We start from the raw sequence: 25,305 nt of genomic DNA on the forward strand, positions 1-25,305 counted from the left end.
TTATATAAAATGAGAATGGCCATATAATGAATTGTTTCTTTCTTTTGTTCTCTTGGTGCATGAAAGTAGAGGAGTAACAGTAACTCTGTTTATATTTCTTCATGGTTAGGACTCTAGGAGTCTCAAAGAAGCCTATTAATATGTTAGGGTTCCTTTTCTTACTTAAGAGAGTTGAAATTAGAACAGTTGTATTTACTGTGATTTGGACCTCATCTCAGTCAGCTAGCCATCTGTCAAAAGCAGACATCCTTTGTTTAGTCTTACTTCCTTTTTGTTTTGGTTGCATTTCCCTTTATTATTTATTCAAATATATAACCAGAAGTTTTTCTTTATAATCACTTATTAAAAAACCTCTATGTAACATTCTAGCTTCTATTCCACATATGAGAAAACTAGAATTAGTCTAGGTTGTAGATTGGATTCCTAATTTTTACTTCTTCTAAGAATAGCTTTGTTAACTAATTTACCACTTCGCACTTTGCTCAAGATAACTCCAGTAATTTCTCCCAATCTCTGTCACTTCAACTGAAAAATAAAGATAATGATTTGGCTCCATCACAATAGGGATATATGAGGAATGAGTGTTAATATATTTGTCATAAGGACCTTTTTGTAATCTACTGGTGTGCAGGGACTATAACAGAAAAACTCTATAAAAACAGAAAATCTTTATAAAAAAGATTTTATAAAGCATGTGAAAACATGATAATTTTTGTCATTCAGCTTACCTTGCCAATAGATTGATTAAAGGTGTTTTTGTGCATTATAGGCATTGTATCTAGTCTTACCTGAACCATTTTTCAGATATCCATTTGCATCTACAGTTGTATACATGATATAAGGTCCAGGCTGATTTACTCCAAAGGGCTGCAATAAAAAAGGAATAGTAAAGCCTCGGAAAGTAAGTGAATCATTTGAAGTTTCAGGAAAACCTATTACAAATAAAGTAAAATGTTCTTATATATATAATTATTAACAGATGGCAGTTACTTAGAGAACATTTCCATAAATAGATAACCTGTTAACTATTTAAAAGAAAACCTCTGCTAGTAGAAACACTTTAAATGTGTACAATTAGCTTTAAATGATAAACATTTTAAATTATTTGTTAGTTGCATTTACACAGTTCATTAATTTTATTATATATTCTAAGATCTATTATCTCTTCTTTATTATATAAATGTGAATACTTTAAGCAAAATTTTCTTTACTACTTTTGGTTCTACCCAGAATAGAGCTATGAGAATTTTATTATGACATTTCTGTAGAATCTAGCATTGCTTTTCCCTTCTGGGATGGATTGGACATAGTTTACATTTTCCCAATAAATATCAAAATGAATAAAATCCACCCATAATAATTATAATAGAATGAAAAATATCAATGAGTCATTCCACCACATTTACTCTCTTGTACTAGACTTAGAGAAGACATTATTTTCCAGTTAAGGAAAAAATAATTGGCAGAGCCTAGTTACAATGGTGAGGTTTGTCTCCAATTTGTATATTGTTCCTTATTTCTGGAACATTCCTCACACATTGATACAGTGATTTATTCTCTTTAGATATCAAGGCTAATTAAATAGGGTTATAAAGAAACCAATGTCTGCAATGGGTATCTTAAGAAGAGGTGACAAAATGATCAAGAAATTCTTTGAACACTTTATAGAATTAAAAATTCTACTGTTCTTCCCAATAAAGTAGGGAAAAGTTAATAAAGACATGTAGATAGTCTAATTATGTGCTAGAAATGATTTTCCTCCAGGATGACAGGCAAGAAATTAAATTAATTTTGTTGATATGACAATTACCTGATTGATATTTTAAGAACATTAGAAGTCTATGGGCTTTTAGTGACCATGAGAAAACAGGTTGTTCTAAGAATGGAATTACTCAAGATATAACTGAATAAAGATTCATGAAGAATATCACACAAATTTATAATAAAAACAACCTTATCAATGAAGTATTTTTATGTAGAAAAAAGAATATTACACTTTATATAGCATACTACTTCAGTGGAAGAATTACCAAGATTCCTTATCTATATCCCTGTTTTGCAGATGGGCAAGAGAGAGCATTGTTCTTTAGATAGGAACAGTTTAAAAGCAAACCACAGATAGTTGCATAGATGTTACACGATGGAATTATATTCTTCATACAATTAATCTTTTTCCTTTACAGTTTTATCATTTATACAAATATGTTAAAATATATTTGATTATGCCTATCTTAATTTTTATGTAAATAGAACCATACTGTATGTATCTTTCTGTGACTCGCTTTTTAAAATAGATTTTTTGAGACACATCCATGCTTAAGCATGTAGCTGTATAGTTCATTTTCATTGCTAATAGAGAATGCCATTGTATGATTATAGCATAAATATTTGTCATTTTATTTTATTTATTTATTTATTTATTTATTTATTTTTTAAAGATTTTATTTATTTGACAGAGAGAGAGACAGCGAGAGAGGGAACACAAGCAGGAGTGGGAGAGGGAGAAGCAGGCTCTCCACAGAGCAGGGAGCCCGATGCGGGGCTCGATCCCAGGACCCTGGGATCATGACCTGAGCCGAAGGCAGACGCTTAATGACTGAGCCACCCAGGCACCCCAATATTTGTCATTTTATTGTTGATTGACACTTGTTTCCATTTTTCTTTTGCCATGATAAACATGGAATTCTTATGTATGTCACCTGATGTACAAGTGCTAACATTTATCAGGAGTCAGGTACCCAGAGGTAGAATTGTAAAGTCAAAGGATATATATATATGTATCTTCAAGTGTACTAGGTAGTGTCAATTTTTTAAAACTTTTTATTTAAGTTCCAATGAGTTAACATACAGTGTAGTATTAGTTTTCGGCATACAATATAGTGATTCAACACTTCCATACATCACCCAGTGATCATCACAAGAAGTATACTCCTTAATCCCTATCACCTATTTCAACCATGCCCCCACCCACCTCCCCTCTGGTAACCATCAGTTTGTTCTCTAGAGTTAAGAGTCTGTTTCTTGATTTCTCTCTCTCCCCACCCCCCTTTTTTGCTCTCTGCTTGTTTGTTTTGTTTCTTAAATTCCACATATGAGTGAAATCATATGGTATTTGTCTTTTTCTGACTGACTTATTTTGCTTACCATAATACTCTCTAGCTCCATCCATGTCATTACAAATGGCAAGATTTCATTTTTTGACTGAGTAATATTCTAATGCATATATATATGTGTGTATATATATATATATATATATATATATATATATATATATACATACACACACCATACTGACTCCCCCCCCCGCCAACCAAATATAGGGGTTAGAATTAGAGCCAGGGTTAGGGTATGTGCCTGCTATCTTGCAGCTCAGAGACCTTCACATAGGGTTAGGTTTAGGGGTTAGGGGTTAAGTGTTAGGGTTAGGGGTAGGGTTAGGATTTGGGTTAGGCTATGTCCCTGGCATTCTGCAGTTCAGCAACCTTTCCAGGGAATAAAACCCCAGGGTGAGAATAGACATGGAAGTCATCTACCAAGCTAAGGCAAGCAGGGGATTTGAGCCTCTAAATACTCTTTATTTATTTTTATTATTATTTTTAAAGATTTTATTTATTCATCTGAGACACAGAGATATACATATATAGAGAGAGAGCATGAGCAGGGGGAGAGGCAGAGGGAGAGGGAGAAGCAGGCTCCCCGTTGAGCCAGGAGCCCGATGTGGGGCTCTGAAGACAGACGCTTAACCATCTAAGCCACCCAGGTGCCCCTCTAAATACTCTTTAAAAAGATATTCAATTGTTCTGTTTTTTTTTTTCTTTTTTTCCCCCCAGGTTGGTACCTAGCTATTTCATTATTATTATTTAAAAAATTTTTAATTTAAATTCTTGTTTGTTAACATACAGTGTATAATATTAGTTTCAGGTGTACAATGTAGTGATTCTACACTTCCATACAACACCAGGTGCTCATCACAAGTAGCACCAATTTTTTTTTTTTTTACTAAAGTAAGACCAGTTTATACTCCTACCAGCTGAATGTTGCTTCACACACTTAGCAACAAACATTGCTAATGTGTATATACTTCTTAACATAAATTATTTCATTTCTCCTAGGTTTGTTTCTTTGGACTAGGGTATGCCCTTTCATACTTTAAACTTGTCTCATTCCAGTGAGGTTTGAAATAATATTTATGAAGCTACATTTAACACTGTGTTACAACCTCAAATTTACCTTATTACCCATAGTCTAGTCTATGTACTGGAAGATTGGTAACTTGAACTATAAGCAGTATTTTCAGTGAACTTTCCCAAATGTATTCTTGACTATTTTTTGTATTTCACACTCAAAGAATTTCATACTATTATCCACGGCATCTTATTTTATAGATTTACTTAGGCAAGTTTTTCTCTCTTGCCCTATATTCATTTAAAAAATCAGTTCTCAGCATGTCTTTATTATGAGTCTTAAAGCTGCAGTTCACTTCTCACCACGGGCCAGTCACTTTGATATTTAAAGACAAGGTCTAGAAATCCAGATTCGATTCCTCCACACAGTAGTTCTCAATCTGTGGTGCAAGGACCCTTGGAGGTCCCAAAACCCCACTGTAAAAAGTGTGGATAATCAGCAGTGGCACTAAACTATGGTTATTCAGACTTGGGTATTTCAACTTAGCCAACATTTTCTTGAAAATAACAAAGTGAGTCTGTCACTTTTAGGAAAATGACTGACAGTATTTGTGGCTAATGATAAAATTTGAGCTTCTAAAGGAAAATTGAAATTTTAGAAGACTTGTATTCACCATTGTGAGTCTGACATATTAAAAACTTAAAACCTTTTCTGATGAGATCAGCAGTGATATTAACAAGTGTGATTTAAAAAAATTATATAATGAAATATGTTAATATTGGGAAGATCTGCATAACTCGGTACACCAATATTTTCCAAATAATCCAAAGCATGATGTTACTAAACCATGCATGGGTAAAAGAACATTCAAAGTAAAGCTAGATCAATGGATTTTAAAGTAATAGAGTAGGGGAGAACCATTTTTGGAATGGGACAGTAGGACCTCAAAAATCTCCTTCATAAAAGCAATGAGAACACTGGCAAAAAAAAATTGTCAAAAGAAATTTTTTCAGGACTCTGGAAATCGAGAGAAGGTTTGCAAGAATCTGAGGAATATCTCTTCAAGAAAAGAACTGAATATCAGTAAGAATAATACACTTTGCTGCCTTTTAATTTGCCTTATTCCTATAACCTTTACTCTAGCTCTGAAGTAGCCTTGAAAACCAACAGCTCTGCAACTAAGTCAGCTGTGAAAATGAAAAGCCTAGCAGCTAATGGATGGTCTGGCAGAACAGGTTGGGAGCTCCCCAAAGCCCCATCCCCAGAGAACTGTCACTATTTGATGTGTCTGGCAGCTTCCTGACAAGCTCTAGTCTCAGTATTTATCTTTATTTGGCAAGATTGAGAGCTTGTTCTGTGTGGACAGCCTTATCAAACTGGAACATTTGTTAAAAACAATCAATAGCAATTGTTTATTTGTTATCAGTTTGGGCTAATGAGAAGTTGAACAAATCTTAAGAGGAAAAATATGAACGAGATGTTCAAAGATGGGCTTTGAAAAACTCTGACACATTCCTGGAGATCTGGAAGGCCACACACATGTGCAACACTGTTTCCAGCCAAAAGACCCAAAAAGGCCATAATTTCTCATCTCATGTCTCATTAAGGAAACATCTATCCAATCACATCTGACCATTAGGCTAACTTGAGTAGGGACTTCAATGGCTACACACAATAGAGAATAGAGATTTTAAAGTATTAGTCCAGGAAAATTACTGAAAAAAATAGCAGCAACAACAACAAACAGCAACAACAACAAACCCAGGGGAGAGATTTCCAGGATTAACACATTATTATTATAAAATGTCTGGTTTTTAACAAAAAATTATGACACAAACAGGAAAGTTTGGTTCATACATAGGGAAAAAAAGGGGTCAATAGAAACTGTCCCCAAGGAAGCCTAGATATTTGACTTACTAGGCAGAGATTCTAAATCAGCTATTATAAATGTGTTCAAAGAACTAAAGGAAATCATGTCTAAAGATTCGAAGGGAATTATGAAAACAGTGTTTCACCAAAATAGAGTATCAATAAAGAGATAGAAATCACACACAGAAAAAACAAATTCTAGGGGTGCCTGGGTGGCTCAGTCATTAAGCATCTGCCTTCGGCTCAGGTCATGATCCCCGGGTCCTGTTTCAAGCCCTGCATTGGGCTCCCTCCTCCATGGGAAGCCTTCTTCTCCCTCTCGCACTCCCCCTGCTTGTGTTCCCTCTTTTGCTGTGTCTCCCTCTGTCAAATAAATAAAATCTTTAAAAAAAAACCCCAAATTCTAGAGTACAGTAACTGAAATGAAAAATTCACTAGAGAGGCTCAACAACAGATTTAAATTGGCAGAAGAAAGAATCAACAAAACTGAAGGTATGTCAATTCAGATTATTCAGTTTGAGGAAAAGAAAGATGAAGAAGGAACATTAAAAAAAAAAAAAAAAGAACAAAGTCTCAGTGACATATGAAGCACCCCAAGAACACCAAGAATAATAGGAGTCCCAGAGGAGAGGAGAGAGATAAACTGGCAAAAAGAATGTGAAGCAATAATGGTTGAAACTGCCTGAATTAAACAAATTAACTGCGCATCCAAAAGCTCAACAAACTCCAAATAGTATGAACTTGAAGAGATCTACACCAGGATACATCATAGTCAAACGTCACCAAACACATCATAGTCACACTGCTGAAAGTCAAAAAATTTTAAATGCAGCAAGAGAGAACCCATTATATACAAGGGATTCTAGATAAGATAACAGCTGATTTCTCATCAGAAACCAAGGAGGCCAGAAGGCAGGAGGATGATATATTCAAAATGTGAAAGAAAAACACTGCCAGCCAAGAAGTCTAAAATCCAGCAAAACATATCCTTCAAGAATGAAAGGGAAATTAACACATTGTGAAGTAAAAACTGAGAGAATTGGTCATTAACACACCTAGCGGGAAATACTAAAGGGAGTTCTTCTGGCTAAACTGAAAGTCCATTAGACAGTAACTCAAATCCACACAAACAAAAAGTACTAGTAAAGGTAACTATAAGTAAATAAATACAACGGCATAAATATATATTTCTTTGGTAGCTTTTTTTCCTATCTAATCTAAAACATGCATAAAACAATAATTAAAAAACCATGTTGTCAGGAACATAATACATGAAGATGTAATTTGTATGACAACAGAAGTGCAAAAGAGGAGGGTGTAAACTGATGTATACGGGAGTATAGTTTTTTTATGCTATTGACATTAGGGTGGTATTGAACTAGATTGTTTCTAAGATAGAAACTAATTCTGAGAGAAACCACTAAGAAAATAACTTGAAAAAATAGAGTATAAGAGGGGCCCCTGGGTGGGGTGGGGGCGGAGTAAGATGGCGGAGGAGTAGGAGACCTGGATTTCGTCTGGTCTCAGGAATTCAGCTGGATAGGGATCAAACCGTTCTGAACACCTACAAACTCAACAGGAGATCGAAGGAAAGAATAGCAACAACTCTGAACAGAAAAGCGACCACTTTCTGGAAGGTAAGATGTGGGGAGAAGTGAATCCGAGGTGGATATCAGGAGGATAGACAGCAGGGGAGGGGGCCTCCGTTGGCCAATTCTGGCAAGTGATAGAGCCACGGAGCACAAAATAGGAACTTTTAGAAGTCTGCTCCAGTGAGGGACGTTGCTCCAGTGGCTAAGCAGGGGGTGAAACCCTTGCTGGGACAGTGTGGTCTCAGGACCCTCGGGGTCACAGAAACACCGGGGGTGCCTGAGTGCGGCAGAGCTCCCAGGTATCAGAGCAGGGAAGCCAGCTGCAAAGACGGAGCTGAGGCATGGGCTCTCAGCTCGGGGTTGCCATAAACTGTGATCCACGGCACAGTCGGGCCACTGCTCCTCCAGCAGGGACCCAACAAGTGGCAGATCCGGGGAGACTCCCCTTCTTCCCCCAGGGGAGTGGCGCGGGAGCGCACCACAGGGATCTGCTGGGTTTGGAGACTCCACACCGAGTCAGGTGCCAGAGGTAGAAACGCTCGGTCACAGGCCGGGTGAGCATGGAGTGCACCGGAGACTGGGGAGACGGGAGTGATTGACTGCTTTTCTCTGGGGGCTCACTGGGGATTGGGGCCCCAAGTTCTCGGCTCCTCTGGGACGGAGATTGGGAGGCCGCCATTTTCACTCTCGGCCTCCAAAGCTGTATGGAGAACTTGCAGGGAACAAAAGCTCCCGAGAGCAAACCCAAACAGATTACTTAGCCTGGACCGGCAAGGGCGGGGCAATTCTGCCTCCGGCAAAGACATTTGGGAACCATGGCAACAGGCCCCTCCCCCAGAAGATCCGCGAGAACAGCCAGCCAAGACCAAGTTTACCGATCAATGAGAAAGGCAGAACTCCAGTGCTAGGGGAATAATGCACATAGAATTCATGGCTTTTTTACCATGATTCTTTAGTCTTTCAAAGTTAATTTTTTTTAACTGTCTTTTTTTTGTGTGTGTGAATTTTTCTTTTTCCCTTTTCCAACCAACATCTTATCAATCCCTTTTTTAAAAAAACATTTTTATTTTTCATCTTTAGAGTCATATTCTATTCCTTCATAGTAGTTACCGTTATTTTTGGCATATATATATATATATATATATAAGTTGTTCTCTCTTTAAAATTTTGAGATAGTTTCTTCTAACAGATCAAAATATACCGTAAATCTCTAGTGTATGGTTTTATTCTACTCTCCTGCCTGATAACATTCTCTCCCTTTTTTTTTCTTAAATCCTCTTCTTTCTTTTTTCAAACAGCTTCTTATCAATTCCTTTTATAAAATTTTTTATAATTTTCATCTTTACAGTCATATTCCCTCCCTTTATCATATCAACCCTTATTTTTGTACATACATAAGTTTTTCTTTCTTTAAAATTTTGGGAGGCACTTTCTTCTAACAGACCAAAATACACCCAAAATCTAGTGTGTGGCACTGATCTATGCACCAGCCTGATGATATTTGATCATATTCTGGTTTTTTTTGTTTTGTTCTGTTTTTGTTTGTTTTTATCTTTTTCTTTTTCTTTTCTTTTCCTTTATTCTTTCTTTCCCTTTCTTATCCCCTGGCTTCAGGTCTTTTCTGATTTGTTTAGAGTGTATTTTCTGGGGACGTTGTTACCCTGTTAGCATTTTGTTCTCTCATTAATCTATTCTCCTCTGGACAAAATGACAAGACAGAAAAAATCACCTCAACAAAAAGAACAAGAGGTAGTACTGACTGCCAGGGACCTATTCAATATGGACAATAGTACGATGTCGGATCTAGAGTTCAGAATCATGACTTTAAAGATACTAGCTGGGCTTGAAAAAAGCATGGAAGTTATTAGAGGAACCCTTTCTGGAGAAACAAAAGAACTAAAATCTAACCAAGTCGAAATCAAAAGGGCTATTAATGAGGCACAATAAAAAATGGGGGCACTAACTGCTAGGATAAATGAGGCAGAAGACAGAATCAGTGAGATAGAAGACCAAATGATGGAAAATAAAGAAGCTGAGAAAAAGAGAGATAAACAACTACTGGATCATGAGGGCAGAATTCGAGAGATAAGCAATACCATAAGACGAAACAACATTAGAATAATTGGGATCCCAGAAGAAGAAGAAAGAGAGAGAGGGGCAGAAGGTATATTGGAGCAAATTAGAGCAGAGAACTTCCCTAATTTGGGGAAGGAAACAGGCATCAAAATCCAGGAAGCACAGAGAACCCCTCTCAAAATCAATAAAAATAGGTCAACACCCCGACATCTAATAGTAAAACTTACGAGTATCAAAGACAAAGAGAAAATCCTGAAAGCAGCTCAGGAGAAGAGATCTGTAACCTACAATGGTAGAAACATTAGATTGGCAACAGACCTATCCAGAGAGACCTGGCAGGCCAGAAAGGACTGGCATGATATATTCAGAGCACTAAATGAGAAAAATATGCAGCCAAGAATATTATATCCAGCTAGGCTGTCATTGAAAATAGAAGGACAGATAAGAAGCTTCCAGGACAAACAAAAACTAAAGGAATTTGTAAACACGAAACCAGCCCTACAAGAAATCTTGAAAGGGGTCCTCTAAGCAAAGAGAGAGCCTAAAAGCAACATAGACCAGAAAGGAACACAGACAATATACAGTAACAGTCACCTTACAGGCAATACAATGGCACTAAATTCCTATCTTTCAATAGTTACCCTGAATGTAAATGGGCTAAATGCCCCAATCAAAAGACACAGGCTATCAGATTGGATTAAAAAACAAGACCCATCGATATGCTGTCTGCAAGAGACTCATTTTAGACTCAAGGACATCCCCAGATTGAAAGTGAGGGGGTGGAAAGCCATTTACCATGCTAATGGACACCAAAAGAAAGCTGGGGTGGCAATCCTTGTATCAGACAAATTAGATTTTAAACAAAAGACTATAATAAGAGATGAGGAAGGACACTATATCCTACTTAAAGGGTCTATCCAACCAGAAGATCTAACAATTGTAAATATCTATGCCCCTAACATGGGAGCAGCCAATTATATAAGACAATTAAGAACAAAAGCAAAGAAACACATGGACAACAATACAATAATAGTGGGGGACTTTAACACCCCCTCACTGAAATGGACAGATCATCTAAGCAAAAGATCAACAAGGAAATAAAGACTTTAAGTGACACACTGGACCAAATGGACTTCACAGACATATTCAGAACATTCCATCCCAAAGCAACGGAATACACATTCTTCTCTAGTGCCCATGGAACATTCTCCAGAATCGATCACATCCTAGGTCATACATCAGGTCTCAACCGGTACCAAAAGATTGGGTTCATTCCCTGCCTATTTTCAGACCACAATGCTTTGAAACTAGAACTCAATCACAAGAGGAAAGTCCGAAAGAACTCAAATACATGGAGGCTGAAGAGCATCCTACTAAAGAATGAATGGGCCAACCAGGAAATTAAATAATTAAAAAAATTCATGGAAACCAATGGAAATGAAAACACAACTATTCAAAATCTTTGGGATGCAGCAAAGGCAGTCCTAAGAGGAAAGTATATAGCAATACAAGCCTTTCTCAAGAAACAAGAAAGGTCTGAAGTACACAACCTAACCCTACACCTAAAGGAGCTGGAGAAAGAACAGCAAATAAAGCCTCAACCCAGCAGGAGAAGAGAAATAATAAAGATCAGAGCAGAAATCAATGAAATAGAAACCAAAAGAACAGTAGAACAGATCAATGAAACTAGGAGCTGGTTCTTTGAAAGAATTAACAAGATTGATAAACCCCTGGCCAGACTTATCCAAAAGAAAAGAGAAATGACCCAAATCAACAAAATCATGAATGAAAGAGGAGAGATTACAACCAACACCAAAAAAATACAAACAATTATAAGAATATATTATGAGCAACTATATGGCAGCAAATTAGATAACCTGGAAGAAATGGATGTATTCCTAGAGATGTATCAACTACCAAATCTGAACCAGGAAGAAATAGAAAACCTGAACAGACCTATAACCACTAAGGAAATTGAAGCAGTCATCAGAAATCTCCCAAAACACAAAAGCCCAGGGCCAGATGGCTTCCCAGGGGAATTCTACCAAACATTTAAAGAGGAATGAATACCTATTCTTCTGAAACTGTTCCAAATCGTCAAAAAAGAAGTCAAACTTTCACTCTTTGCAGATGATATGATACTTTATGTGGAAAACCCAAAAGACTCCACCCCAAAACTGCTAGAACTCATACAGGAATTCAGTAAAGTGGCAGGAAGTAAAATCAATGCACAGAAATCAGTGGCATTCCTATACACCAACAACAAGACAGAAGAAAGAGAAATTAAGGAGTCGATCCCATTTACAATTGCACCCAAAACCATAAGATACCTAGGAATAAATCTAACCAAAGAGGCAAAGGATCTGTACTCAGAAAACTATAAAATACTCATGAAAGAAATTGAGGAAGACACAAAGGAATGGAAAAACGTTCCATGCTCATGGATTGGAAGAACAAATATTGTGAAGATGTCAATGCTACCTAGAGCAATCTACACATTCAATGCAATCCCCATCAAAATACCATCAAAATACCATCCACTTTTCAAAGAAATGGAACAAATAATCCTAAAATTTGTATCGAACCAGAAAAGACCGCACATAGCCAGAGGAATGTTGAAAAAGAAAAGCAAAGCTGGCGGCATCACAATTCCGGACTTCCAGCTCTATTACAAAGCTGTCATCATCAAGACAGTATGGTACTGGCACAAAAACAGACACATAAATCAATGGAACAGAATAGAAAGCCCAGAAATGGACCGTCCACTCTATGGTCAACTAATCTTTGACAAAGGAGGAAAGAATGTCCAATGGAAAAAAAGACAGTCTCTTCAACAAATGGTGTTGGGAAAATTGGACAGCCACATGCAGAAGAATGAAACTGGACCATTTCCTTACACCACACACAAAAATAGACTCCAAATGGTTGAAAGACCTCAATGTGAGACAGGAGTCCATCAAAATCCTAAAGGACAACACAGGAAGCAACCTGTTCGACCTCAGCCGCAGCAACTTCTTCCTAGAAACATCGCCAAAGGCAAGGGAATCAAGGGCAAAAATGAACTATTGGGACTTCATCAAGATAAAAAGCTTTTGCACAGCAAAGGAAACAGTCCACAAACCCAAAAGACAACCGACAGAATGGGAGAAGATATTTGCAAATGACAGATCAGATAAAGGGCTAGTATCCAAAATCTATAAAGAACTTATCAAACTCAACACCCAAAGAACAAAGAATCCAATCAAGAAATGGGCAGAAGACATGAACAGACAGTTTTCCAAAGAGGACATCCAAATGGCCAACAGACACATGAAAAAGTGCTCAACATCGCTTGGCATCAGGGAAATCCAAATCAAAACCTCAATGAGATAGCACCTCACACCAGTCAGAACGGCTAAAATTAACAAGTCAGGAAACGACAGATGTTGGCGGGGATGCGGCGAAAGGGGAACCCTCCTACACTGTTGGTGGGAATGCAAGCTGGTGCAACCACTCTGGAAAACAGTATGGAGGTTCCTCAAAAAGGTGAAAATAGAGCTATCATACGATCCAGCAATTGCACTACTGGGTATTTACCCCAAAGGTACAAATATAGGGATCTGAAGGGGTACGTGCACCCCGATGTTTACAGCAGCAATGTCCACAATAGCCAAACTGTGGAAAGAGCCAAGATGTCCATCGTCAGATAAATGGCTAAAGAAGATGTGGTATATATATACAATGGAACATTATGCAGCCATCAAAAGGAATGAGATCTTGCCATTTGCAACGACGTGGATGGAACTGGAGGGTGTTATGCTGAGCGAAATAAGTCAATCAGAGAAAGACATGTATCACATGACCTCACTGATATGAGGAATTCTTAATCTCAGGAAGCAAACTGAGGGTTGCTGGCGTCGGGGGTGGGGTGGGAGAGATGGGTTGGCTGGGTGATAGACACTGGGGAGGGTATGTGCTCTGGTGAGCACTGTGAATTGTGCAAGACTGTTGATTCACAGATCTGTACCTCTGAAACAAATAATGCAATACATGTTAAGAAAAAAAAAAAGAGAAGATAGCAGGAGGGAAAGAATGAAGGGGGGAAATCGGAGGGGGAGACGATCCATGAGAGACAATGGACTCTGCAAAACAAACAGGGTTCTAGAGGGGAGGGGTGTGGTAGGATGGGTTAGCCTGGTGATGGGTATTAAAGAGGGCACGTTCTGCATGGAGCACTGGGTGTTATGCATAAAGAATGAATCATGGAACACTACATCAAAAACTAAATGATGTAATGTATGGTGGTTAACATAATAATAAAAGAAGTTAAAAAAAAAAGGGGCGCCTGGGTGGCTCAGTCGTTAAGGATCTGCCTTCGTCCTCGGTCGTGATCCCAGGGTCCTGGGATGGAGCCCTGCATCGGGATCCCTGCTCAGCAGGAAGCCTGCTTCTCCCTCTCTCACTCCCCCTGCTTGTGTTCCCTCTTTCGCTATCTCTGTCAAATAAATAAATAAAATCTTAAAAAAAAATAGAGTATTAGAAAGAAGGGAATTAAGATCATATCCTAGAAAACATGTAACACAAAAGAAAGCAGTAATGGTGGAACAGAGGAAAGAAAAAAGACATAAGACAGAGAAAAAAATAGCAGACAGAAACCCTCCCTTATCAATAATTATATTAAATGTAAATGGATTAAAACAGTGCTATCACATAGCAGAAATTAGCAGAATGCATAGAACAATATGATTTAACTATATGCTGTCTACAAAAGACATGCTTTAAATTCAAAGACAACAAATAGGTTGAAAGTAAAAGCATGGAAAAGATATACCATTAAAATAGCAACCAAATGACAGCTGGAGTGGCCATACTAATATTGGACAAAAATTGTTACATACACTAAGACAAAAATTGTTATATCCTCTTTAAGACAAAAATTGTTACTAGAGACAAAAAGGACATTTTATAATGATAAAAGGGTCAATCCATCAAGAAAACATAAGAAGTATAAATGCACCTAACAAGAGAGTTCCAAAATACATGAAGAATTGAGGGGAGAAAGAAATAATTCAACAATAATGGTTGGATACTATTATAATTATTAATATACCAGTTTCATTAATGTATAGAACAATGAGGCAGAAGATTAACAAGGAAATGATGACTTAATCCTATATAGAACACCGCACCCACCTCCAGCAGAATGCATATTTTTATCAGGGGCACATCGAACATTCTGCAGGGGGAACCATATAGTAGACCATAAAACAAGCCTCAATAAATATAAGTTCACAAATGTGTGGAAGTTAAACAACAGACTACTAAATAACCAGTGGGTAATGTAACAGTAGGAAAAATTCCACATTACAAGTAACCTTTAAGTAATTGCCACTTGTTCAGTTTTGGTATGGTATCAATTATCTGAATACAAAATGAAACATTCCTGTTTTCTACTACACATTTGTGAGAGGTTAAACTTTTTTCATGTATTTCAACCAAAACAATAAAAAACTGAATGCAAAAAGAGAAGAATCTTCTGTCTTCTATTATCCCAGATATTAGAGATTTGAAAAAAAATGTAAAGCAATGCCACTCTTCACTAATTTTTTAATTTGGAAAATATATTTTCTCATAAAATATATAGGTATATTAACATATAATGGGTTTATTTTCATTTTTAAAGGAATTAATTAAAAACATTAACAATTATTTGTTTTAATTTCAAATAGAGTAATATTGATAATAACTCAAAGAAAAACTCTTCGGGGTCCTCAGACCAAGAAGTTTGAGAACCACTGCCTTATACTATATAAATAATGAGTAATTAAAATCCTACTTTGCCTTCCTCAGTTGAAATATGACTGATAACCTCTGCCTATAAGTCTTTTTGGTGTCTTACTCCATGTCATAGTGTTACACGTTTCAGAGTTTTTTTTTTTTTCCCCACGATAGTGCCATTTAGCATTTGTATGAATGTTCAGTACAATATGTTCTAAAAATGATCATGCTTACACTGACTGCCAAGACATCTGGAGTAACTTTTACCTTGTGTCTCTTCTAATACAGTAGAGGTGCTAGGAGTATTGCTGTATCTTTTCATACTGGGTTATATTAATGCTGGTCCAAAGAAAATCTCAATTTTGGGGAGTGCTTATTTGTATTATAGTGGAATTTTCAATTTAAAAGGATTAAGAATTTATGAAATAATGCCACTAGTTCACAAAAGAATTTATGCACACATCTTAAATTCTTTTTTTTTTTTTTAAGATTTTTTATTTATTTATTTGACAGAGAGAGACACAGCGAGAGAGGGAACACAAGCAGGGGGAGTGGGAGAGAGAGAAGCAGGCCTCCTGCTGAGCAGGGAGCCCGATGTGGGGCTCGATCCCAGGACCCTGGGATCATGACCTGAGCCTAAGGCAGACGCTTAACGACTGAGCCACCCAGGCGCCCCCACATCTTAAATTCTTTATGTGAAACCTGAAAAGCTGATCTGCCAGGAGTCCAAACTACGGGAATATTAATCAGCAATGATGATAACACAAATGTGAGTTTCATGTCAATTTCTTTCTCACACATCCCCTGCAATAGATTTTTGTTGTGCTATGGACTGAATGTCTCCACCCAAAATTTCTATGTTGAAGCCTCAACCCCTAATGTGATTATATTTGGAAGGTAATTAGGGTTAGACAGGTCATGAAGGTGGAACCCTCGAGACACCAAAGAGCTTGTTCTTGCTCTGTCTCCACGTGCTTGAATCTAGAAAAAGCCATATAAGACCAAGCAAGAAGGTGACCCCTGGCAAGCCAAGAAGAGAGCCTTCATCAGAACCTGACCATATTGGTGAGCAAAATTATTTTGATTAAAGCCGGAAATATTTATCAAGTTCTTTACTGTATTATAGGATTCTAAAGCTACATGAATAATTTGCAAGAATGTATGTTTGAAATGAAATTCTACTTCTGAGTGTACATAATTACTGTGTAAGACAAAGTTGGCCTACAGTAAATCCCTTTCTAAAAGTCCAGTGCTGTGGTTCTCAAACTTTAGAAAGCATTGGAATCACCTGCAGTGACTGTTAAAATACGGATTCACTGGCTACACCCCAGATGTTCTTATTTCATAGGTCTGGGTGAGGCCTGGGAATGTGCACTTCTTAAAATTCCCAGAGATGCTGATGCCAGGAGTTTGGGGACCCCTCATTAAGACCCCCTGATCTACTGGGACTACATTTTGTACACCTTTTTGTACACATTTGCACACATAGTGTACATTTTGTACACTACCAATAAAAATTGGTAGCTTGTCAGAGTATTTAGTGTAACCTAAACCTTTGTCTAATGATTGGATTTGATTGAATACAAGAGAATAAAACCATTGATTCAGTTGGATGCAGAAAAAACAATGTTAGAAATACTCCTTTCAACTGCTTGTAGTGGTGCAGAAAATTTTTTTGTTTTGGTTTGTTGTTTTTTTTTAGTAGCAATGCACCTTTCTTAACCAATACAAATTTTGCAAAGGAGTAAAATGAGGGTTCACAGACTTGAAAGGCAGTTGAAGATTCAAGTTGGGAGTCATTAAGCTTTCTGAATTGTGTGATATAATCTGCAGTGTTTAGATTTACTTTAAATTATTTAGCTCTAAAAAGTATGATCTGAAAATATTTATTGTGTAAGTGCTTTCACATGGCCTATACTATTATGACATTAGCATACTTATTTTTCATCTGTAACTATAAAATAAAATAGCATGACCTTTTCCTCTTTTTTAAATTTTTTTTAAACTTTTTTTTTTTAAGATTTTATTTATTCATTTGAGACACAGAGATACAGAGAGAGAGAGAGAGAGAGAGAGCATGAGCAGGGAGAGAGGCAGAGGGAGAGGGAGAAGCAGGCTCCCCACTAAGCAGGGAGCCCGATGCGGGGCTCGATCCCAGGATGCTGGGATCATGACCTGAGCCGAAGGCAGACGCTTAACCATCTGAGCTGCCCAGGCGCCCCTGACCTTTTCCTCTTAAGGGCAAACTTAAGGCTGTCTATCAGATAGGTATATAAATGAAGTGTAGGATCTTGTTGGAATATGTGTGGGAGTAGAATTCCCTTGACAAACACAGAAGCAAGTGTAATACATCAGCAAATATGGATTATTTCAGCATTAAATAACCTTTATTAAATTTGCAAGCAAATTTTATTTTGCAAGTGATTTAAATTCAGAGAAAGAATAATCATGAAGAGGGGAGCACTTTTACCTCGAGCAATAAATACAGAGTATTTCAGATGAAAGAATCCTGTAGTTTATGCTGTGTTACAAAAGACGTTTAAGATTACTTGAAGGGAACATCTCCAAAAAGGCAAATATTTGATTAAATGGATATTTAGGGTGCTAGCTTAAAAAGTTTAGGTGGTCAGAACACTTAGCAAATCAGAGAAAGATGGAAGTATCTTTTACTTTCTATTGTTGTTATTCTAGCCCAGGAGTCTGCAAACTTTTCAATTATGTTGAACATAATTTTTATGAAATTCTAATGTTTAGAATGTTTTCCATACACATGGGATAAGGAAAAGGTACTTACTATACATGGGAATACTTTTTTTTTTTTCAAGATTTTATTTATTTGACAGAGAGAGACACAGCGAGAGAGGGAACACAAGCAGGGGGAGTGGGAGAGGGAGAAGCAGGCTTCCCGCTTAGCAGGGAGCCCAATGCGGGGCTCGATCCCAGGACCCTGAGATCATGACCTGAGCTGAAGGCAGACGCTTAATGACTGAGCCACCCAGGCGCCCTACATGGGAATATTTTTAACAATATATAAAGTAAGCAATCTCTTTTAACTTCCTATATTAAGTGAATAATTATGGAGTTCTTCACCATTTCATGAGTTTCTTCCTTTTTACAGTGAGACATCTAAGTTCCTGAGTTGAACAGGAAAAAAATTGAAAGAGAAAACAGTTCATTTTATAAAAAATCTAGTATGCATTTCATTTCATTGAGGAAGAACTCTTTGCACTTAGACAACTAAGATTATTGTACCACTTACCACAGGTTACATCCTCAAAAGTATCTCGAAAATTCAAATGAAACTAAAGACCCACAAAAGCATCACCAGATCCATTCCTACACCCTGACTCAGCCTGCTTCCACCACTTAAAAACCATGGGAAAAAAACACAAAAACCTAGGTTTTTTCCCCTACAGAATGCATACTGAGGTCAACGTTCCCCACTACACATTCCCATGGAGACCTAATATCCAGGATTAGCAAGAATACAGTGTATTAAATGTCTTTTTTTCGAGTTGCCTACTTTCTTCAAAGACACTCCTGATTTGTTTTTGCTATGGACATTTGATTTCCTAAATAATCCAAATCCATTCTCCTCTCTCATGCTTTTACCCCATCTGCCCCTCTCCCATCCCCCATTTTTAACTACCTAAACTAGGTATGTTCTTCTAGTTATAAGGGCTCTGAACACTGGGTACTTTACTTTGAAGTGCTCATCATTCTTGTAATTATATGTCCTGGGATTGTGAATTCCATGAAGTTGGACACAATTTCTGATTTGTTCACTGCTACCTGCCCATGTTTTATAGCAGAACCTGGATCATGAAGGAGGGATGTGGTTTTATAATGCAGGTCACAAGAACTTACCTCTTAGTAGCCTCAGGGCCTAGAGTTCATGTCAACAGCAGGCACTAAATTAATGATGGTTGGTACCTTTGCACATACTATTTTCCTCTACCTGGACTGCCCTCCTTCTGCTTCTGTACCTACTTAAAATCCTAGTCCTTCAAGACTGAAGTCACGGTCACCATGGAAGATTCTACAGGTCGTCCATTTTACCACTCCAGGGGCTGCCACTGACATAGACTGTGATGTGAATGATAGCCTCTGGAGTTGTGCAATATAAAGGCCCCTCCCAACTCAAATGTTTCCTTCTACTAGCATGCTTTGCTGGATATAGACTGTGATCTCCATGAGGGCAGTGATTTTTGTCTCATCTAGCACGTAGAACATAGCAAAAAGTGAATAAATATTTATTGAATACATGAATGACCTCCTCAGTCATAAAGAATCATTTGTTCTCTATGTCTTACACCTGTCCTTCCTTCCAGTTTGGCAATTTTTTGTGTGTGGAATGATGTTTATAAGTGCCTCATGATTATGACCCAGTTCCCAGTGATTCTGAATCTTCTCCTTTTTTATACTGGAATGTGAGGGTTTTAGAGAGCCTGTAATTATAAGATTGAAGGCATTATGCCACATCCACACACAGGCAGATCAACTCTCCAAAGAAATTTCTGGAAATTGGGGTGCCTGGGTGGCTTAGTCAGTTAAGCTTCTGATTGTTGATTTTGGCTTAGGTCATGATCTCAGGGTTGTGAGATTGAGCCCTGCATTGGGCTCTGTGCTGGGTGTGAAGCCTGATTAAGGTTCTCTCTCTCTCCCTTTCCTTCTGCCCCTCTTCCCACTTCCTCACTAAAAAAAAAAAAAATCTGGAAATTGTGCACAACCATGTTTTAATGTGGCCTGGAAATTTCACCTCAGGGTGTGGTACATGCAGTTTTGGTCACAAACCATGGTTTCTGAGTACTGTTTTGAAAGTGAAAGCTCTAGAAACTTGGATAGGAAGCATGAATAAGCCCTAATGGAGGACAGTTACACTCAGAAGCTGCCAGCCCAGCCCCAAACATAAGGTACACCACGAGGCATTGATGGTTTCACTTGTTTGAAAGGGTGGTGTCCCATGTTTTGAAGAGTTGGGGGAAGGGAGGGACTGTGTCATAAGCTTGGATGACCAAACTTTATATTTTCAGCAGATATATTTGAGATATGTGATTTTATGTTCTGTGTATTTTGGGGTCTCAGTTCATGCAGGAGAATTTATTCTCTTGCATTCACTTTTACATCAGTCTCAGTTTTCGTTTTTATTTTTAAGGCAGAAACATTTTTGTGGAAAACATTTCATAAATTGATTTAATAAATTTTGGTAGGAAAAAATTAAGACATTAGCTATTCCTATGGAATGCTGAGTCCTGTACCCCATCTAGTAAGTTCACTTGCTGTGTGAAAATCTTAGTACAAATCTCTCACATTGTCCTATCTTTCCTTTTAAATGTCATGTATGATATTTGTTTGAAAGAATTCAGAGAAGTTAAATTAAGAAATAATAGTGATCTTTCAATTTTTCCATACTCCCAGTAATCAAGGACTATATTTGGGTCATTTTTCTTGTTCTAGAATGTGTCATATTGATGCAATGCAGTTTGGGTGTTGTATTATACAGATTCTTTTAAACTAACTGTCCTCTGTATGCCTGTTGACTTATATAAAATCAGGGTTAGAATACACCTTTTTTCTTCATAGATTATCTTTTTCAGTAGCCTAGACAAATCTTGGGGTTTTTATGTCAGTGTGAAGTACCTGATTATCTAAGGATTTGTTTCAAGATTTTGGTTTCTACAATGGAGACCAAGTACATTCTACATCATTGGCTCTGGATGGCAAAACTGGAAGAACTTGTAAGACGTATTATGTTAGATGAAAATCAGTATTAGGCTTAATTATGCACTAAAATTTATGATTCTAAAGTATTAGAAAAATAGCTGACTTACAGTATGGTCTTTATTTTTCTTAAAGGCAATTTTTTGTTTACCTTGTTTGTGTTTTTTATAAACATGGATATTTATAAACATGGATATTTTTATAAACACAGATATTTATAAACATGGATACCTTCATTAGTGTTAATTGTATTGCCCAATTTAGTACAATATTGAATTTTTTGTATTGTTTCTTACTCATTTCTTCAAGACATTAAATTCCAGAAATTATTTTCTTAAATTTTGGTTATTTTCCTGTTAAAGCTGCAAGGTATTTTCCCTTTGTAAAGGACTATAAAAAGACATTAAATGCAGGAAATGTTTATGTCATTTTTTTTTTTTCTATCCTTGGTACAGGAAACATGATATTACCACTGTCAGGTGTAATAAGATAAAGGCAAATACTTAGAATTAAAGGTAGAATGATATTTAAAAAAATATCAAATAAATCTGTTGTGATCACTAAATATTTGTTGTAGCAAAGGCTGGTGTCTTTTAAGATGGGGAGGTAAAACAGTACCAATTCAGATAATTCGCTTAATCAAAATAAAGGCAAAAGAGAAACATACTTGGCTTATACTTTCTTAAACTATTCCTACACAGAACAAATAAAAGCCTGAGAATATTTCTGATTGAAAAGATGAAAAAAATGTTAAAGACATCTTGTTCTGCTACATATATTATCAATCTGTTTGTAGTAACAATTGGAACATCTGTGTCTCATAATGAGGTATCTCTGAGAACATAAATAAGGGATGTTTTCCCTTTATATCAGGCCTTTGCAGAATGCATTTCTCTCGTGAATAGCTTGTAATTTATTCTCCAAATGTTCAAACTTAACAATGAATATGTGATTGTGGTTAAGAGGTGGTATGGTAAATTTATCAATGAAGACCTATTAAAAAAAGCAAACCAAATTTTAGGAAAAGCTCATTTATTCATACATAAATATTTATTGTGCTACTATGTGTCAGGCCACTGTGTTAGGGAGTTAGGACAGAATAATAAACAAGACCCAGTCTCTCTTTTTCAAGAACTGAACACAGATAATTCACCAACTTACAGAATAGAACTGGTAAGTAGCAGGACCACGCTAAGAAACAATAGGTATGTCCAATCCTGTGTCATTGGGGAGCCCAGGAATCAAAGGAAATACTGTCTGAAAGCTGACCTGAAGGTCACATGAAGGAATCTAGGAGAAGGTAGAGAAGAGGAGGATTCGGGGTAGAGAAACAACATGCAAGAGGCTGGAGATGAGACAGCATGGCAGAACACAGCAGTACACAGTTGGGAGTGTGTGTGAAGAGGAATGACAAGGGGTAAGGCTGGAGAAGTAAAGAAAATCTCTGTCTCAACAAATTAGGTATGGACCATTTCCCAAGGACAAAGAAAAGCTGCTAAAGGCTTGAATTTCAGAAAGACCACTGTGGTAACTTTTTGAAGGATGGCTCGGATAACTCTGTCAGGCAAGAAAGGATGGTGGCCTGGACTAAAAGATGGTGGGATAGACAGAAGGGAGAGTTAAGGGTTAAGAACAATAATCTAGTAGATCTGGGGGGTAAGGGAAAGGAAAAAGTAACCAAGATAGGGAACATGGGAAGTGGACTGAGTTTTTGTAAGACACTCAGACATACTCAGGAGAGATGGCTGGAAGTAATCAGTATCCAAATGGCAAAAAAAACCCCAAAACAAAACAAAAAACACCAAGCAGGGAAGAGGTTGAGAAAACTTAAAGAATATAATGTAGAGTGAGAAGAGAACTTAGAGGGCGCCTGGGTGGCTCAGTCGGTTAAGCATCTGCCTTCGGCTCAGGTCATGATCCCAGGGTCCTGGGATCGAGCCCCGCGTCAGGCTCCTTGCTTAGCAGGGAGCCTGCTTCTCCCTCTCCCTCTGCCTGATGCTCCCCCTGCTTGTGCTCTCTCTGTGTCAAATATATAAATAAAATCTTTAAAATAAATAAAAAAAAAAAAAAGACGAGAACTTAGAATGAAAGCCCGAGAAGCACCAATATTTAAAAGGTGGGCAGAGGAAATGTCCATAAAGGAACTGGGAGAATGGCCAGAGAGGTGGAAGCAGAGCTAGGAGGGGTGAATGTAAAGGAAGCCAAGGAAAGGGGAGTGTCAGGAGAATCAAATGCAGGTCAAATGCAAGATTACAACAGTGGGCTAAGGATATCGAAATAAGTAATCAGAGAGACCCAATGGTGGACAACTTAAGTTTGGCTGGGAAGAGAAAACAGATTAAGTAGTAGCTGGAGAGGATGTGGGGTTTTAGAAGGTATGCATAGATGCTCTTATGGATAAAAGAGATTTGGGCACTCCTTAAATGCTGAAGGGAAGGCAACAACAGAGAGGCAGAGGTTGAATACACAGGCCAGGGTGAATAAACAATGGAATGAGGTCCCTGAGAAGGATGTGGGACCCACAGCATAAATGATACATTGATTTGTAAAAAGAAATAGCAAAAGGGATGGGTGTGTGGATAAAGGGATTACATTTAGTGCCATAGAAGACAACTGACATTGTTAAGTACAAGGCCCTGTGCTAATGTTCTAGGACATACTGGCAGGCAAAATAGATCCTTCCTCTGCCCTCATGGAGCACTTAAAAGGAATATGCATAGATTCTTTTTGTATATAGAGGATTAAAGGACTATTTCCAAACCCTTTGTTCAATGGAAGAGTATTCATATGCCTGCTTATAGACTCATAATCTATAAAGTGGGAAAAGTCACCACCAGGCTTTGGGTAAAAGAATTAGCAGGTGACAGAGAAAGAAGCTACATAATCTCCACTAACATAGAATATGTTATACTGAAGATAAAAGATTCGAAAAATTAGTTTGGTATTTAAAGAGAAAAATCAGGACATAGGAATATAAATATTCTTTTGATTCGCAGATGTTTATGTCAGCTTTCACTAAAAATATTGATATCTTTCATCTCCATATTTCATAAACTTATGATACATACTTACATGATAAGAAAAAGTCAAAAATTCAAGTAGACCACTAGTTTTGAAGGCAAACAGAACACCAGCATTTCTCAAATATTTGGAACTCACTATCCTTACTAAAACAGGGATGTTATAGAGGCACAGAAATAACCATTTACCATTGACAAATAATAGCAGACACACTTTTTGAGTACTTATTGTGTATTAGGTCTCTATTATGATTTGCCTACATTAATTCTCCTAATAAAAACCTTAGGAGGGAGTGTGGCAGGCAGAATAATGGTCCCCTCAAGATGTTTTCATCCTAATTCCCAGAACCTGCTGATAAACTTATATTGCAAAAGGGAATCTGCAGATGTGATTAAGGACTTTTTTTCTTCTCTTAAGAACGTGGAATGCTTCACGAATTTGCATGTCACCCTTGAGCAGGAGCCATCCTAATCTTCTCTGTATCGTTCCAACTTTAGTGTATCTGCTGCTGAGGCTAGCACATGTGATCAAGGATCCTGAGATGGAGAGATTATCTTTGATTATTCAGGTGGGCCCAATGTAATCATTTAGGGTCCTTAAAAGTGAATGAGGAAGGCAGGATGGGTTAGGGTCAGTGATCTGAAGATACTACATGGCTGGATTTGGAGATGGATAGAAGGGCCATGAGCCAAGGAATGTAGGTGGCCTTGAGAAGTGAAAGGCAAGGGAATGGATTCTCCCTAAAGCCTCCAAAGGGAGTCCTGCTCAGTGAAGCGTATTTGGGCATTTGACCTCTAGAAGTGTAAAAGAATATATTTGTGTTGTGTTTTAAGCCACTAAGTTTATGATAATTTGTTACAGCGGCAATAGTAAGCTAACATAAATGGGTATAATTAGTTCCCCCATTATATAGATGTGGAGAATGAGGCTTAACAAGAGTTAAATAACTTTCCCAAAGTTACTTAAGATAGTTGAAGAGATTCTGATTTTATATTCTTATTTTCCCTTTGAAGTAGAAAGCAAGGTCAATTACTGAGAACTGGAAGTTGGGGATGGATGTAAGAGGAGACTGGAAAGGATACAAAATAGTTCTTATGAAAAATGGGAGTTTCTGGTCTAATATGTAAAGTCCTTATCTTAGAGA

General features: G+C 37.4%; 1 protein-coding gene and 1 non-coding gene across 2 annotated transcripts in view; both read right to left on the reverse strand.

Moving 5' to 3' along the window:
* The window catches only part of ITFG1 (integrin alpha FG-GAP repeat containing 1), a 317,151-nt gene that overhangs the window by 58,451 nt on the left and 233,395 nt on the right, over positions 1-25,305 (reverse strand). Inside the window, exon 14 of the mRNA XM_032424181.1 lies at positions 789-867. Within this exon, the coding sequence (XP_032280072.1) occupies positions 789-867 (79 nt within the window). The remainder of the gene's footprint in view (positions 1-788; positions 868-25,305) is intronic.
* Positions 24,576-24,682, reverse strand: LOC116644783. The gene has a single exon (XR_004301819.1). It is a non-coding gene; the product is annotated as a U6 spliceosomal RNA (small nuclear RNA).

Source organism: Phoca vitulina, unplaced genomic scaffold, assembly GCF_004348235.1.
Source record: "Phoca vitulina isolate PV1807 unplaced genomic scaffold, GSC_HSeal_1.0 scaffold30, whole genome shotgun sequence".
Classification (NCBI taxonomy): domain Eukaryota; kingdom Metazoa; phylum Chordata; class Mammalia; order Carnivora; family Phocidae; genus Phoca; species Phoca vitulina.